The 16,698-nt window shown below is 39.4% G+C and overlaps 1 protein-coding gene across 7 annotated transcripts in view; it reads right to left on the reverse strand.

The window, feature by feature from the left end:
• Positions 1-721: 721 nt before the first annotated feature.
• DENND4C (DENN domain containing 4C) overlaps positions 722-16,698 on the reverse strand; it is a 177,188-nt gene continuing 161,211 nt past the window's right edge. For 6 of the 7 annotated variants that reach the window (XM_059724675.1, XM_059724674.1, XM_059724678.1 and 3 more), the window contains 5 exons: positions 12,869-13,114; positions 11,147-11,264; positions 9,058-9,211; positions 7,101-7,165; positions 722-6,763 (listed from right to left, as the gene is read on the reverse strand). In XM_059724675.1, the coding sequence (XP_059580658.1) occupies positions 6,627-6,763; positions 7,101-7,165; positions 9,058-9,211; positions 11,147-11,264; positions 12,869-13,114 (720 nt within the window). In that variant the 3' untranslated portion in view covers positions 722-6,626. The other variant, XM_059724676.1, reaches the window with a different exon arrangement.

Here is a 16,698-nt window from a genome sequence, read left to right on the forward strand (position 1 = left end):
TTTTGTATATAGGTAGAAGCAAGAAGTTGAGACACCATTCAAAATCACACCATGCATCTCTTATTTCCCCAGACTCCACACACAGCACCTTTAGGAATAAAGCAGGGTAGATTGATTTAAATCATGGAGAGAACCCTGATTTAAATCATTGATTTTTTTTGGTTTTTTTTTAAATCCAGTTTCCACTGAGAGATCTTCACACACTTAAACAATGGTGCAAATCTGATCACTAACACATTAATTTACAACTCAATACAGCATTTTACAACATCTGTCCTTTACCTTTTTTCTTTTTTTTTTTTTTTTTTTTTTTTAATTTTCAAATTTTATTAACTAACAGACAAGTCATCACAACACTGACAAGTTTTCATTTTAAAAAGGGCGTAAAGCAAAACTGCAGTTTTATGGCTAGGTTCTTTCTTACTAACTGAATTTTCATTATTGCAGTAGCAAATATCTGTGCTATACTGAGCATCGAAGATGTTACAGAAGCTCAAATACATACAATAGTACGTAACATTACACTTACAGCAGGGAAGGCTATAATTTAAATTACCTGAGAGCTTAAAAAAAATTCAGCAAAGACTCTTGATTAAATGGGATAGGTGTTTGACCTTTACAAAGAAGTGTCAGTACATTATACCTTGTCATAAGCTGTACCCACAGTTGACATATTTGCTTTTTAAGAACTTTGATAAAAATAAAACCAAGAAGTTCTAGATGGCATTGTACAAATTTTATTTTAAGAAATACATTAACAAGTTATTTCTTAATAGTCTAGGATACCTATACAAAATTCAGAATACACGTTGCGCCCTTTTCAACTTGAGAAATGTACAAAAAAAACCCCATTACACAGAACATTTGTTAGATCAAAGCACAGTAAATGGATGCCATTTTAGAACAGTTCGCAAACAGTCTCCCAGTGCAAATTTACTTGTATTATTAATAGAAAGCTTTCCAACTCATTTAATAAATTGATAAAATATTCACACTACTTCCTTTTATCCTCATTAACATACACAGTTTATTTTTAAGGTCCTAAAAAGGAGCTCAATGTACTTGTAAAAACAGGAAACATAATCCCTTTGCACTGCTGATTGATGCAGAATGAAAACCAAAAAAAAAATCAAATTACTGTGTCTTTGCTATTATGCATCACAAAATATAGCACAGCAACAGAACTGTTCCCAATTCAACTGCTCCAGGTCAGCACTTAAAATTTACAAGGTTGTTGATTTTGTTTTTAAAAAGATTGATGAGGAAAAGCTGGTCTACAAAAGGCATGTTAAGGTTTCACCTTAAATGAAAAACTGCCTTATTAAAGGGCACAGATAAAATTGAATTAAAAAACCGATTTAAAGAGATGCAATTACTTGCAGTGAGGAAACTGATTAATATTCTGAAAAGATTGATAAATCCAGCTGAAATTTTGAAATGTTTTTAAACAGCTGTTACAAAAATATAAATTTCTATAGTCAAATTCATACATACTTTAATAATATAGCCAATGTGAAGGCAGTTACAGGAAAATAGAGAACTCTCAAACTAAAGTCTGGATTTTCTTTTCTACTGAGGCAGTACAGAAAAAAACATTCCGGGTTAGGATGGAATAAAACCTAGTAATTTGTTAGTGTAGTGTGAATTCAGAGTTTAGCAAACATGAAATCAACTATATGTAAGACTAATTTATTTATAAAAACATAATAATTTAGTTTCACATATTTACTAAATGTTTTCCCTCATTAAAATGTCACTGACTGAACCCACATTTATATAAAATAGTTGAGCCGAGTAGGGTCCAGCTATGAGCAATGCCCAGAGTTCTGGTGTTGTGGTATGCAGCTAGAATCTATCCCAATTACAGTCTTTTCATTCAGTTTCCTAGTCTTTGCACATCAATTTTTTGGAATCCACTGGGTTTTTACATCTTTGTAATGACCTAGAATTTTCTTACCCCCACAAAAACAAACAAATTCTGACCTCAAACTTTATGAAGTTATTTACACTTTCTATGAAACTGAAAGAAACAAGGCATATTTGGTGGATTTAAGAAATTAGAAAAACGTGGCAAAATGCATCCTATCCACACAGTTCACTGATAGTGCAAATTTTCAGGGTAGTAATTCAAAGTTTGTTCCCCTGTTTGTTAAGTTTGTTAATTAAAAAATCCTTTTAACATTTCACAAGTTCATTCAAAATACCATAAACCCCCTCAGTTTCCTTAAAGTAATTGTTTCTAGCACTTTGATTTATTTGTCCAGCTCTGTAGCAGGCTTTCCCTGCAACATCCGTCTACCACCATCATCTTTATGGCTTGTGAACTGGGTTTCCAATATACATGTACAGACAGAGCACCTCCATATCAACCCTGGCTGGGTTTTTTTTTTGTTTTTACATGCCAACGAGAACTAACTTGCTTCTCTAGACAAGAGGTTCCCAGGTAACATAGACACTTTTTTTCTACCTTTAACAGGGAGAGAGAGTAGCTGGGGAATAACCATTTATATTTTACCTTTCTGACACCTGGATAAAGCTCACTCCTATATTTAGTGTCACTATGGAACAACAATTAATAGGAGAAAAAAAGAAACCAGTTTCAGTCGGTCCTCTGTGGCCCACAGAAGTTACTGATTTGCAGAAAATCATTTATTTTGCTATTGCCTGGATTGGGACAGGAGAAAAAGCCACAAAGATTTCAAAGGCTGGTTTCCTTCCTTCTGAGCCAGACTTTCAAGCATATGGGTATTATTAAATATGCAGCAGCTAGTTGTGTGTCATGTCTGTTTTCCAAGTACAGTCTTGGTATTTTACATATTCAGATTTAGTCAGCACAAATCTCTGAAAAATCCTTTCCAGCACAACTTGCATCAGTCCCTGTCAGTTGTAGCTAATTACTCCAGAGTCGGTGGAAGCCAGGGAATGGTCCATAAAAACACACTCCTTATAGCAAATTGCTTCTAGAACCCTCACTCTCAGAGGATGCAATCTGGGGTCAGCTAGTTAATCACCTAGTACAAACCAAGAAGTCAACTGGACTTCAATGACAAAATCCTGCATTCTACATTGGAAAGTAAGTTTCAGTAGACTTTTCAGTCAATGGATTCATTTAGATTTGCATAGTACTTTCAGCTCTGGAATTCAGGTATGTGCAAGAATGATCAAGGGATCCTTTCAAGCTAATCTTTGAATGTCTTGGAGGGGTGGGTGGGGGGAGGTTGCTACGCATTCCAGGGAAGAAGGTTTAACAGTATTTAGTACCATAATAAACAAGCTACTCTGGCAGTTTACAGCAGTGTTTCTCAACCTTTTAAGTAGCAAGTATCCCCTAACTCAGAGGCAAGCAATTATTTTAGGCAGAGGGCTGCTTACGGAGTTTCAGCAAGCCATCGAGGGCCCCGTGACAGGCAGCCCAAGGCAGATTAATATTAATTTGCTAAATTTTTTATATTTACAGACTAATGTGTCCCGTATGTTGGAAGAAGGGCTGTGTACATAAGGACGTGATACGATAGATGCCTGGTCTGGTGTGGGTAGAGTTGCCACCTTTTAACACCAGGGATGCACAACTCAAGTATGCACCTGGGCTAGAGGTGATGTTGGCCAAAGCTAGGAGGGCTGAACCCAGTGTTGCGCAAAGTGTGGCATGCCAAATTATTACTGGGGAATTTAAAGTGCCGTGCAATGGGTGACGCACCAAATTTTTTGCCATAGTTTTGAGGAGGAAGGCGAGAGAGAGTGCTGGGGTACCTGCGCACCCCCTGCCTATGTCTCGTGTGCCCCCAGGGGTATGCGTACCACAGGCTGAGAAACTGGTTTACAGAAGTCCAGGGTCATATTCAATTTTTGTAACAGTGGATGAGGTGAGAGTCACTACGTAAAAGGTGCTTCAATGATAGATCCTAATCTCTGATGGTTACAGGATAGATAGGAATCGGGCTGCTACCACTCAAAGTCTTTAGCATACTGTTTTAACCTATATTTTACAGAACTGGATCAGCATAAGTGTATTCAAAATGCATTGTCATTTAAATTGTTCTAAGTAGCCACATGGTTTAGTTGCTTATTCAGGGTTACCAGTGGAGTACCAGTTACCGCAGTTGGAGTACTGCGTGCAATTCTGGGCGCCACACTTCAAGAAGGATGCGGATAACCTAGAGAGGGTCCAGAGAAGGGCAACTCGTATGGTCAAGGGCCTGCAGACCAAGCCCTACGAGGAGAGACTAGAGAAACTGGACCTTTTCAGCCTCCGCAAGAGAAGGTTGAGAGGCGACCTTGTGGCTGGCTATAAGTTCATCACGGGGGCACAGAAGGGAATTGGTGAGTATTTATTCACCAAGGCGCCCCCGGGGGTTACAAGAAACAATGGCCACAAGCTAGCAGAGAGCAGATTTAGACTGGACATTAGGAAGAACTTCTTCACAGTTCGAGTGGCCAGGGTCTGGAACGGGCTCCCAAGGGAGGTGGTGCTCTCCCCTACCCTGGGGGTCTTCAAGAGGAGGTTAGATGAGTATCTAGCTGGGGTCATCTAGACCCAGCACTCTTTCCTGCTTATGTAGGGGGTCGGACTCGATGATCTATTGAGGTCCCTTCTGACCCTAACATCTATTAATCTATGAGTGGAATATGCTAAATTAGTTTTGGGGGCTTTAAAGCTAGTGCTGAAGTATAAGGCACAATCTTTGCTATTCTTATTTGTTTAATGACTATTATAATGCTAGTATAAAAAATGCTTGGGAGAGCACTTTGTAGGAATTTTTATTTAGTTTAAAATAAAGAATTGTTTCCACGTGTCTTATCATTGTTGGGAAGAAAGATGAAAATTGAACACAATTAGAACATGAGCAGCATGGTTTCGTTGTCCCTACATCTGTGAACAATTAGCCTCCAAAGGCTAAAGTAAAAAAAACGTTCCTTTTTCTTACCCCTCTGCTTCTAAGTAGTAACAATGCATACATTTTAATGGGGGGAAATGTTTCCATCTCTACTTAACCCACTAACATAGCTAAGGATCAGCCATTTTTACTTTAAAAACAATAGATCCAGCCTACAATGCAAAAAAGTTTGCTACAAATAGTTTAAAAACCATTGCTTGAAGGGACGCATGTCAGCAACTTGTTGAAAGCATTGTGTTTTTGAGGAGGGATTTCAGCTACCTTTCAAAAACAATCAGGGGTATGAGGATCTTTTTTAAGTCAAAATCCTGGAGTGTGGGATACCAGTAAAGATGTAGCTAAGGCAGCAGTCTGAACAGAATACATTCAAGCTTAGAGTGTGATTGTGCTTTTAGTTAGTTATGCTCCTAATACTCTATGAATCCCTTCTCCTTGCTGTTTCTCCCATGAGTGAAGTTACTGGTAAAATATAGGAGAAGTTGCATCAGCGCATGTCTATGATTTCAACAGAAACAGCACCACAAATGTTGCCGTGTATCCACCTTTGGACACGTTAAAAATCCCAAATCAGTGTTTGACTGCAGGTTGCCAAGGGCATGCGTAGTGTTATCATTAAGTAGGAATAGGAGGTGAACAAGTTCTCATCTACCAGCAAGAAACTAAAGAGGGTTTTAACTCTTAAGACCATTCACTTAAGCTCTCGAATTGTTCTCTGCATACACACCTTTAAGAACACATTTATAAATATATGTGTAATAAAAATATTGAATTTGAATATTGAACAGTGCAAAGTAATTTCCCCACAGATTTAAAAAAGAGAGACCAAGACCCGGGGGGGGCAGTTATTTGAAGCTGCAAATTCACCCTAAGGGACACTTACTTGTTTTGAAACATACTCTATAAAGCTTAATTTCTAGACAATTTTTGATTTTGTTAATCCCTTTGGTACCACCCTTGTTTCACTTAAATTACCTCCCTGACTTGCAGAAAAACACCCTTCTCCAAACTGCTCAGGAAAGCAGCTCATCATTTGTTTGGAAGAATATATTCACAGTTATCTCCAAATTCACAGAGCAGGACACTATGAGTAAAGAAACTAAACAGCTTTAAACACAGTCAAAACAAAGAGTTAAAGTCTGTCAACTGATGTTTTTGATCGCCCTGGACAGGGAAATCTGTCAAAATAGTTGCATCTAACTTACTGTTTGGTATCATTACCACTGTCTAAGGGAAATGCATTGCAACTTGCAATCCAAGGGTTCCAATACATACACACTGAACAGATATACAACAGATCCCTCTCTTTACCTTATGGTCAATCGTACGGGCACACTTAAGCTGGTTCACTAGAAAGGTATTTCAATAAAATATTTTAGTACTGATGGACCTTAAGGCAGCCACCAATTAAATGGTATTTATCTCCTCCCTCTATGCAATTGGAGATGGGGGATGAGAAGGAAGAAAAACATATATACAAACAAGTAGTAAAAGGCACATCAGCAATCAAAGAGTGGAATAACCCTAGCTATAAACAAGGTCAAAGGTATTTTAGAATATTTTACACCATTGCATGAGATGACAAATAAGATGCAAAGGTTGTCCACAAGAGATTTAACACCAGCTTGCTGTTTTGCATCATCTTTTGGGAACTGAAATCCACATTTGTGTGCTCCCAGTTTTGTTCCATCTCTGCTTTGTGTTGTGAAAGTTCTGTGGTATTTCTTCTTATTTTTAAATGAGAGGGGCTCCAAAACATTTTCTGCACCACTCTACCCTGCTGCCTGGAGGTGCATCTATTTTCTGCATCTTTTCAAGCACATCTGAAGCTAGACCTTTATATGCAATTCTGTACTCACTGTCAAAGGCCTCTGGAATGGAAAGAACATAATTTAAGTCATTTACATAGAACGTTCGAATGCAAATTTAATTTTTCCTGCAAAAATTGGGTTGCCATATAAATCAATCTGCAAGTTCCAACAATTACTTTACGTACAAAGCAAGCATCACATGAGTCATACTTACAGAAGCTAGTATTCATTATTTACAATTGAAGTCAGGATGCTGGCCAATTCAACAGATGCATGGACACCTCAAGGCATAAAACTAATTTTCTGACACTACTTGCATGCCAATTCATATGCCCCAACTCTTCATTTTAATGTGCATGTACAAATGAATAATCGTGCATGTCACATTTTAACTCACCAATGTCGATGTTCTGTCTGCCAAGGGACACCAAAGACAGGAACAGGATTTCTCGGTAAAAACTTCTGTAAAATATTTTAAAGCTGAGTTAAGAGTACAAAATAACCTCAAAAAAGTCTATGCTGAAAGTATGTTTGTGTTCTATAATTCAGCTTTATGTAAGCATAATCTTATTTGTATTGTAAACATTTTTTTCCAGCACTGGTAGCTTATGATTTTACTAGCTGTGTAAATTTCAGTGTTCTTGTTTAAGCCCCAACTCTACGAAACAAGAGATTAATCCATTTAAAATGTTTTTTTGCTGTCAGTTATGGAAGAAAGGTTGAAAATTGGCCTTATTGCTATAAAAACCTACAAGGCAAATAAACCCATACATTTATTTTTAAAATATATATTTTTTAAATTTGAGGCCCGATTCATGAAGTAATATTTGGAATTGGAATTAGGATTTTAGTTTTAGAACATTTTATTACTTTTATTAGAATTGAACAATATTCAGAAAACGGTCAAGATGAATCTTGAGGTTGACACTTGCCTATGCTTTTCCGTGGTGATGAGTGCTTGAAACACCAATCAAAAAGGGCCAAGTTACTTGTAATGGTATTGTTATGATTATGTTATAATTCACTAAGATTGCATCATATTTCTACAGCATGGAATACGGTACTCTTAAATACAATACTTGAGTATGTAATACAAGTGGCCAGATGTATGAAAGGACTGTTCAGCCGGCAGCCCGTGGGCTGCACATGGCCTGCACAGAGTTTAAGTTGCAGGTCCCCAGGTTCTTGCATAGCTGTAGTTCACCCTATCATTCGCCACAACTCTGGGCTCTCCCTTCTCCAGTTTCCACTGCTTGCTCCCACCCCACAGGGTAGCACAAGGTGAGGCCAAATGTGCAGTGCAGGTGCTGCACATTCATGCTGCATGCAGCCCAGTGGCCCCATGGTTCACCCTGGTGCAGCTCCAGTGAGTGCAGACAGCCCTTCACTCCTTAGAAGATGGACAGCCATGATGTATGATATCCTCCAGATGTCTACTTTTTTTTATTTTTAATTAAATTGCTCAACATGTTTCTTCTTCCTACCATATGGAACCTGGATACATTTATATCACTGAATGTGGTGCATCTTTGTTAGATTTACAGTGAGGCACAAAGACACTGCATATTACATATCTACTTTTGCATAAATGGATGTTTAGCCTTCTAATCTGGACATCATTGCAACAACTGCACATTTGAGAATCCATACACACCTCTAAGTACTCTCACAAAAAACTGCTCCCAAGTATCTGGATACAGAATAGGAGAATTACAGTGTCTGCATAAGAAGCCTGGAAATTTCAGATAGGGCTAACCGTTCTCTAAACTACCACCATATTAAAGGCCTATTCAATTTGCGAGTTCATGATTTTCACAGAAACCACAAAAACTGATGTTCCCCATGATCTTGTGTGGAATTGCTGGAAAAAAACAACTTACTAAAAATAAAATGCTGGCTCCCCAGTAAAGCAAATGGCCACTGTGGCCAAGCTTTGCAACCAACTGGGGAGAGGGAGGTGGGGGGAACCCATGGGCATGAAGGGGAGCAGCCAAGGTGGTGGCCGCTCCCTCCTCCCCTGAGGAGCAGAGAGAGCTGCCTTTTGTATGGCCTTGCTCCTCTGCAAATCAGTGGCAGGGAAGCATGACGGGCAGCCCTCTCAGCCAATCAGCAGTGAGGGACAGGGCCGCTAGGGCCCAATGGCCAATCAGTGGCAAAGGAGGGGTGTGCACACTGCAAAAAGACCATGAAAATGGTGCTGGGTACCATGAATGGCCTGCAATTTTTATTTCACTTCCATACACTTTAAGTAGATCCCTACTTAAAATCCTTAAGTGTAATTTTATGTAAATTTTAATGTAGAGCTGGGCAGGGGGTTGAAGAAGAGAGACAGACAGACAGACAGATCCTTGTACCTTTGTCTTTTGACACCTGGTTGAACTTTCTGCAGAAGGAAGTTGATTGGTTTAAGAACATTATTGTGTTGAATACTTAGTTTGACGTTCTCTAACAAAGTGCTTATTGCCTGCTGGTCTTCTGAAGTTGTGGATGGTTTCTTCTCCACTGAGTCTGGATGAAAAACACGGCAATTCAGACCTTTTGTAACTTACAATATTTTTTTTCTCGCTAGTGAGAAATGCAGGGAGGGTGAGAAATCTATTTGCCCACATTTGCATGTAGAGTATACTTTTACACCCTCTTCTATACAGAAATTTCTACAACAGAGTAGTTTTACTTATTTACACAATTTTTGCCACACACCAAGATTAGCAGGACACAAACTACATCTATAACACCCTGGGCACTTCATCACACAGAAGCACAAGAAAAAAAAACCTGTTTTCACTTATTGAAGTATATTCTTGCCACAATATCTCCATAAAACAAAGCAGTTTTTTTCAACTTGCAATATATTAATACTAAATTTAGATTTCAAAAGTATGCCACCATAGAAGAGAAGAGTGTTATATCTGGTTAAAAAACACAAGTCCTAGGTAAGCAATGCAACTAGCTGAAGGCTACCATACTTCAGCCAAATAGCATTAGTTCATAGGCTTGAAGTGATGCAAAAAAATTAAGAAACTAAACTTGGTAACATTTATGCTATGCCTCCATCTTTGGAAGCAACACAGAAAGGAAGAAAAAAATGAAGCAGCAAGGAGAAAAGGAAACATCTACATTTTTGGGGGAATAATTTGTGAAGGCAACTTATAACCACTGTATAAAGTATAACCACTGAGCAGGTGTCATGAAGTTGGAGCAGAAGTTAGCTGGGCATCACTTACAGGATGTTCTGCTGCACTGTTGGTTTTGGAGTGACTGAGCTGAAGAAGGTCACTGAATGAAAACCAGAACATCCAGGAGAAGCCAACAAGTTCTGCTGCAGGCAGAATCAAGGCATGTCAAAGCTATGTAGTAAAGGGCAAGGAAGTGCTTTTTGTTAATGAAAGTCAATTCAGACCCAGTAGTTGCTAATTAATTTGATAGAACGTGACTATATAAACACAAAACAAAAAACAAAACCAAACAAAACCAACCCTCACCATTCACTACAGCTTGTCAACAGGTTTAACAGATATCTTCTGAACCTACTGCATGTTTGGTCAACGATATAAATTTGACTCTTTTTCATCTCATTTGTAACAAGCTTTGCTCCCTCGTTTATGTTCCAGAGTGTGTGCTGGCATCTATACCTTTAAATTAGCACCCTGCAGACAATGCACACGAATAAGCTCTTTTGAAAGGCAAAATATGTTACATTGGCACCATTCTCCGAGCTTCCCTTTGCCTTTTGCTATTCAGCCTGTCTGCTTAGATTTAAGCTATTCCTAGGGACTGACTTTTCTTCCATCATGTGTTACACAGTTTCCTAACAAATTCCTATAAGCAGCTTAAGTCCTACAAGAAAAAGTGTTTAGATTTCTTTTTGCTCTACACCTAGCTCTCGCCTGGGTTAAGCTGCTTTTAATAGTTAAAAACTACAATTGGTTCTGAAGGAAGAAAGAAGTAAAATATCTACCAAGAATGTTTCAAATTCCTCCCAGAATTCAAGCCAGGTGACTTGAAGCTGCTAGCATATGCACTGCAGCTACAAGTGATAAAAGGCAGCTACAAAAACGTGACAGCTTTTTTTAAGAAAAGAACTTTCTTATTTTAGAAAGAATCTTCTTTGTATCAGTTCTTCCCTTTCCTGACTACCTGATAAGGACTGTAACATAACAAGAAAGATCAGATACATATATATCACTACTGAAATCTATGTACAGGGTACAATAGGATCAAATCCCTTCCCAGTTTAGAAGCAAAAAAATCTGCACAGAGAATACTGTAATTTGTATACAAAATACGACAAGTGTTTTCCCATAGAGATTTTCACATGCTTTCCAAATGTGGGAAAAATTGTTCCTAAGAGGTACAGCAACTTCAGAGGCAGAAAAAATAATACAAGTCAATGACTCCTTCCCCTTTACAAGCCCTGTTCCCTCTAGCATGCATTTCACTTACTCAGATTTCTCCAGGATATATACAGAGGCTCTCCTGGCTCCTGATAGAGATTGATGTTGTCCCACAGTAGCTGAATGTACACTAACTTGCTATCTTGTGACAGAGATGACAGAGGAAGCTAGAATGAGAAGAAAGTAATGTTTTAAAAGATTAACAGCCCAAGGACTGCTATTTTTTGCGTGCTGCAGACAAAATCTTCGTGCTCTTTATCTTGAGTCTAATAAAATGGACAGGTTCTGTTACAGCGTTGTTTTTGTGGGAGCAAAATCTGAATTGAGGTATCAGGTATCTTTTAAATTCTTTTCCAAGAAATGCAAGATTAAATTGAGGAAAACCCAGTCTTAGCCTGGATAAAATATCTATATAGGAGTTATATCACTATACAGTCATCCTCCTATTGAGGAACTGCTGACAACAATATCAGTTTAACTGTATCATTGTTGTTTGTACTTCAATATTTACTGGCAGCCTCAGTCAATATTTCCAAGGCCTCAATATGCTATGCACTCAATATGCTATGCACTGTACAGCGAACAGAAAGATGGCAATGCCCCAAACAGCATAAGATGTCCGAGCTTCCCTGAAACACCCCAGCTATCTTTAGCAGATGATGGTCTTGCTGGAAAAGACTGCAGCATAGCTTTCTGTTGATTTCCAGATTCTAGGTAGAGGGAGCATTTTGACTTAAATGCGTATTAGTTAAACAAGTAGGAAAGGCAGCTGCTCATAAAATATTTACAGAAAACACAAAAATATCATAGTACCAAACCTGCCGAGTGTGAATATCAATGACAGAAATCTCAATTACAGCTCAGCTCTCATAGTTAATTCACAAGCTAGAAACAGTGCCCTTGCTATATAAATCAGAAGGTGAGGGAAAGAAGAGGAAGAACGTTAGTCCATCCCTAGCTATGGCAGGACTTTCACTGACTGTACTGTGTCTCACCCCCCACCATGCAGCTTTTAAAATTTTTTCAGGTGATGTCAATATAGCCATGTCTCTTGGTAAACTATTCTAGGATATGTTCTTTGCTCTTGAAAAGTTATGGACAGAACTTCAAAGGTACATGCATACAGACAAAAGATGTGGAAATACCAACTGGTCACATACATTATGCGAGAATGCCTGGTGTATATATCTGGCATATCCCACAAATCTAATGTAAACCTTACCAAAAAATTCTAGCCCTTAAAGGTAATTCCCCACATATAGCCAATTCTCTATTGTTTAACTCCATTTTTATACTGATAACTCAAAGGGAGATATGCTGACATAAACCTAGTAGACTGAAGAAGAGAATCCATCCCAGATTTCATAGCCAGGTAGGGAATCCACCCTGCTGTATGCTAGAGATCCCGTTCATGAATCACTAGAAAGCTCCCTAAATTCTTTCCACCCCCTTCCAGCAGTACTCTAGGAAAACCTCACTTACTTGCTTCCAAATATTTATTCAAAATGCTTTTTAGAGCTAGAAAATAACCTGCTCAGGATACAGGTGTTGGTTGCACTATCACTCATGATCATTCATACAAAAGACAGTAATGTATTTCCTAGTATTAGAAGCAAAAACCTACATATTGTTATTCAGGCCAGATTTTGATTAAAATAATTTTTATTAAATGCTGCCAGCCAAGGATTTGTTGACCTTTTCTATGAGCAAAAATAATCTTATTCAACATGCTGTAACATCTGCATATTACAATTGCTCGGAAGGCACTTACCTGCACTCCCTCGTTACAATGTTCTGAGGTTAAAATGAGCCCAGGCAAGTTGCTAGGTAGATCCAAGCGCCGGAAATACCAAACCAAGTTCCAGAAAATGATGGGGTGCTGGTTGATGAATGTGGATGTATGTATCACTTGTTCCCCTTCATTCTCCAACAAGGATTCAAGCTCTTTACGCAGCACCAGAGGACTCAAATAAGGTACAGAAACGGGAAGAGGATTGGGCCTTTTTCTTAAGGGATCCTAAAACAGCAGCAGCAGCAGTTACTATATAAACAACAAGCACTTTTGCTCCCAGAAAATACTTTATGACAGTGATTCGCAACCTTTTTTGTATCAGGACCCAATGCCCCTCACTCCTGACCTGCTGCCCCCATCCCCAGGTCCCAACCCTTCAGTGTGTGGGGCAGGGACTGGGTATGTGGGGTGGGAGGACCCCAACAGCCCCTTGCAGACTGGAACTCTGTCAGCCTGTAAGGGAAAAGCCAGTTTCCCACATTTTTCTTCTTTAAAGGAGAGCCCATTTTTTAAGTTTATTGATCCATTTTTAAGTTTCTTCATGACCCTTTTATAAATTCTTGCGACCCACATTTGGGTCACAACTCACAGATTGAGAAACACTGCTTTATGAGATCATTTCTCTTGACAATAGAGAGACTGGCAGCACTGGCAGCATATTGCACTGCTGCCAGTGAACATTTCTATGCATCTAGTAGCAGTGCACACACATTAGCTTTAACAAGACTGTCAATTTTGATTGCTGAGCTTTTCCTTCTCTTATTTTAAAAAAATACAAAAGTGAAACTAGTTACAGCAACTGTTCTGCTAAGAATCAGCATTTCAATATATTATAATAACCATCCATCAGAAACCTCTCAAGTGGAAAACAGCCTTCAACAATAGGCAGCAGCAGCTCTGCGCTCATCAGGTGGAGAGACTTTATTGCACAAAGAGGGACCTACCAACATTTATAGGTACTTTGAATTTATTTTATTATGGTGATTGAGGCACTGGTAGGCTTCCAAGTTGCTTTAAAATTGCAAATATCTCAATAAATATTGCGTTCAACTGATATATATGAGTGGTGCTTCATTTTAATAATGGAAAAACACAGATTTGGGGGGGGGGGTAATCAGATAATTTTGGTTGTTTTTTGGGGAGTTTTTTTGTTTTTTAATCACAGAACTCCAGAATCCCTGCTTATCACCCTATACTTACAAAGCTACATATATTGAACATCCTTTTTTTTTTTTTTCTTACCAAGACTTCACGGAACAGAAACAGCTACATATATTAAACCCTTAAACAACATACATCAACTTCCCACAGGAAAAAAAACACAAACCTTTACAAAAATCTCTCTCTTCAATCAAAACCCCATAAAAAAAACTGTTAACTCAGTAACCACCTAAAACTCTCCATCCCTCCCACTGGTCCTGTTTATTGGTTTAGTGAAACAAGTATGTCCAGTCCTTTTTTCTCCACTTCTTCTCTCCCTCTTCCCCTCCAATCTCTTCCTTGTCCCAACAGATGTAGTATTTCAGTTCATGCAGCCCCAGCTTCAGTCACTCAGTAAAAGCCAACCCTTTAAACACCCAGAGGTTTCTTACTTTCCATAAATTAGTTTAGCATATGCTAATAAAGTCCTTGATAACATTGCCTCCAGTCCCCTTGGTATGAGTCCATCTCCCACCATCTCTAACGACAAGTTTATTTTGGTGACACTCGGACAGTGATGGACTCTTTCCCACACCCACTTTGCATATGTACACTCCCAAAACACGTCCCACTGTTCCTTCTTCCCTGTACCTCTTGGGCACCTTGATGAGCTTGTCAAGCCCTATCTGTGTTGCACTTCTATCACCAGCAAGATATTGTTTTAAAACAAGTGCACCTGTTCCATCTGTGCTACTGTTCAGGATGGTTGACCTCTCCTCCCTCCCTCACCTTCCTGTAGCCTTTGCAAGCTGAGAGATCATTTTTGCATTTAGGAAATCTCACATATTTCCACCTCTGCACCATTTTCCACCTTCTAGTCTCCACTCCAGGCTGGAACCCAGAGGCATCAGTGGCAGAAAACTGGTCTCTGGCTCTTCCTCCAACTCACCTCCTCCATTATCAGGTTTATTCTTCCTGATCTTCAGTCCCTGCATTTTCTTTCTTTTCCCAGCCTGTCTCTCTGGTTCTCTCTCTTGCTGTTTCCACTTCTGTTATCTATTCTTTCTTCCCCACCTCCACATCTGAGCTGTTTGCTGTACCCACCACATGTATTCCATCTCCTATCCCCTCCTGTTCTGCCTTAATCACAGAAATTTTGCCCCCCTCCTTCTCTGTTTCACTCTTCTGCGGAGTTTCTTCCACCATTTCCATCTCAGTGTCCAACTTGTCTCCTCTGCTCTTCTTCTCCAGGTTTTGCTGTTCCGCAAGGGGTCTGACTATACTTGCAAAGGCTTTGAGGCACCTATGATACAAGTGTCCCACTCTCGTACAAAGTGAATTTTATGGACTCCTGGTACTCTGCTGCTTTATGCCCCATTCCTTCACATCTGTAGCACACCATGAGAAGACTGTGCAGACATGTGCCCCACTTTTCTGCATTTGCGGCAACTTTTTAGTTGCCTGTGGTACACTATAAAACTCCAGTGCGCCCCAATCTGGATCACTGACAGGAGATGTAGCACCTCACCTGGGCTCCACTCATCTGCTTATAACACTATTCATGCCCTCCAAGTCCCCATCCAGATGCCATATTTGTCCCTTACTTTCTCTAATGATGTAGTCCTTTGGACATACTTTTCCATCCATCTTTCTATGTCTTCTGGTTCTATTAAATCCACGTACATTCAAATTATAATCACTCTCTCTCTTGACTTTTCCCCTGCTGTGAACTAAATCTATTCCACTTAATTCTGCCCTCCCACAATTCTCTGCATATTTCTTCCAAAAGTTGTCATACTCTTTTCTGTCCTCAATAAGTCAATTCCCAAGTCTTTTGGTTTGAGAAAGCAATCAGGCTGGTGAGATGCTCTGCCTACATCTCCAAAAAATCTCAAACCATACCCTTTCCAGGAAATCATATTTGTTCATCATCGATCCCATCTGCCTCCTGTCACCAGTTAAAGTTGCCTTTATCTGCAGCCTCTACTCCTCTAGCTTCTCTCGGTGCTTCTTCCATGTTTTTCTACTGTGCCACTGCTGGTGGGCTGGCCTCCTGTCATGTTCCAACCATCCTCTGCTTCTCACCTGACGTACCTTTTCCTGCTCTGTCTTTCACTCTCCTCTGCTCCCTTCTGCCTTTTGGCATCACTGCTTTAATCATTTGCTGCCTCCACCACTGCTTCTGATGTCATCTTTTTTCTTTTCATCTCCACCTTTGTCCATTCTCCATCTGTCTCCAGATCTTCATTTCCACTCTTCAACTTTTTCCATTTCATGCTTATCTCATGCTTACCACTGCCATTGTTTTGAGCTTTAAGTCTCCCTCCTCCACTCTTTACACCCTAATGCTCTGTTGATCCTTTTTTCTGTCTTTAAGGCATAGATCTGTTTCAATGCTATTGTGAACCTGCTACAAGTAAAGGTTAGTGCAGCCCATCTGAATAAGATATATTGTAGTGCCCATTGTATGCAGTCCCCCTTAGTGCAGACTTTTTTTAAATCATGGTGAGCCACTACACTGAACGAATTTTTACTTCCTCTTCACCCCCGCAGCTGAACTTTGCCTTTCTTTCTGATCCTTATTTGTTCACCAGCCTTAAATGTCTAGCAAACTTCACCAAACAGGGCCCCAAACAGGGCTTCTCAGAGCCTGTCGCACATGCTTAGTG

The sequence above is a fragment of the Alligator mississippiensis genome, chromosome 3, assembly GCF_030867095.1.
Source record: "Alligator mississippiensis isolate rAllMis1 chromosome 3, rAllMis1, whole genome shotgun sequence".
NCBI lineage: Eukaryota > Metazoa > Chordata > Crocodylia > Alligatoridae > Alligator > Alligator mississippiensis.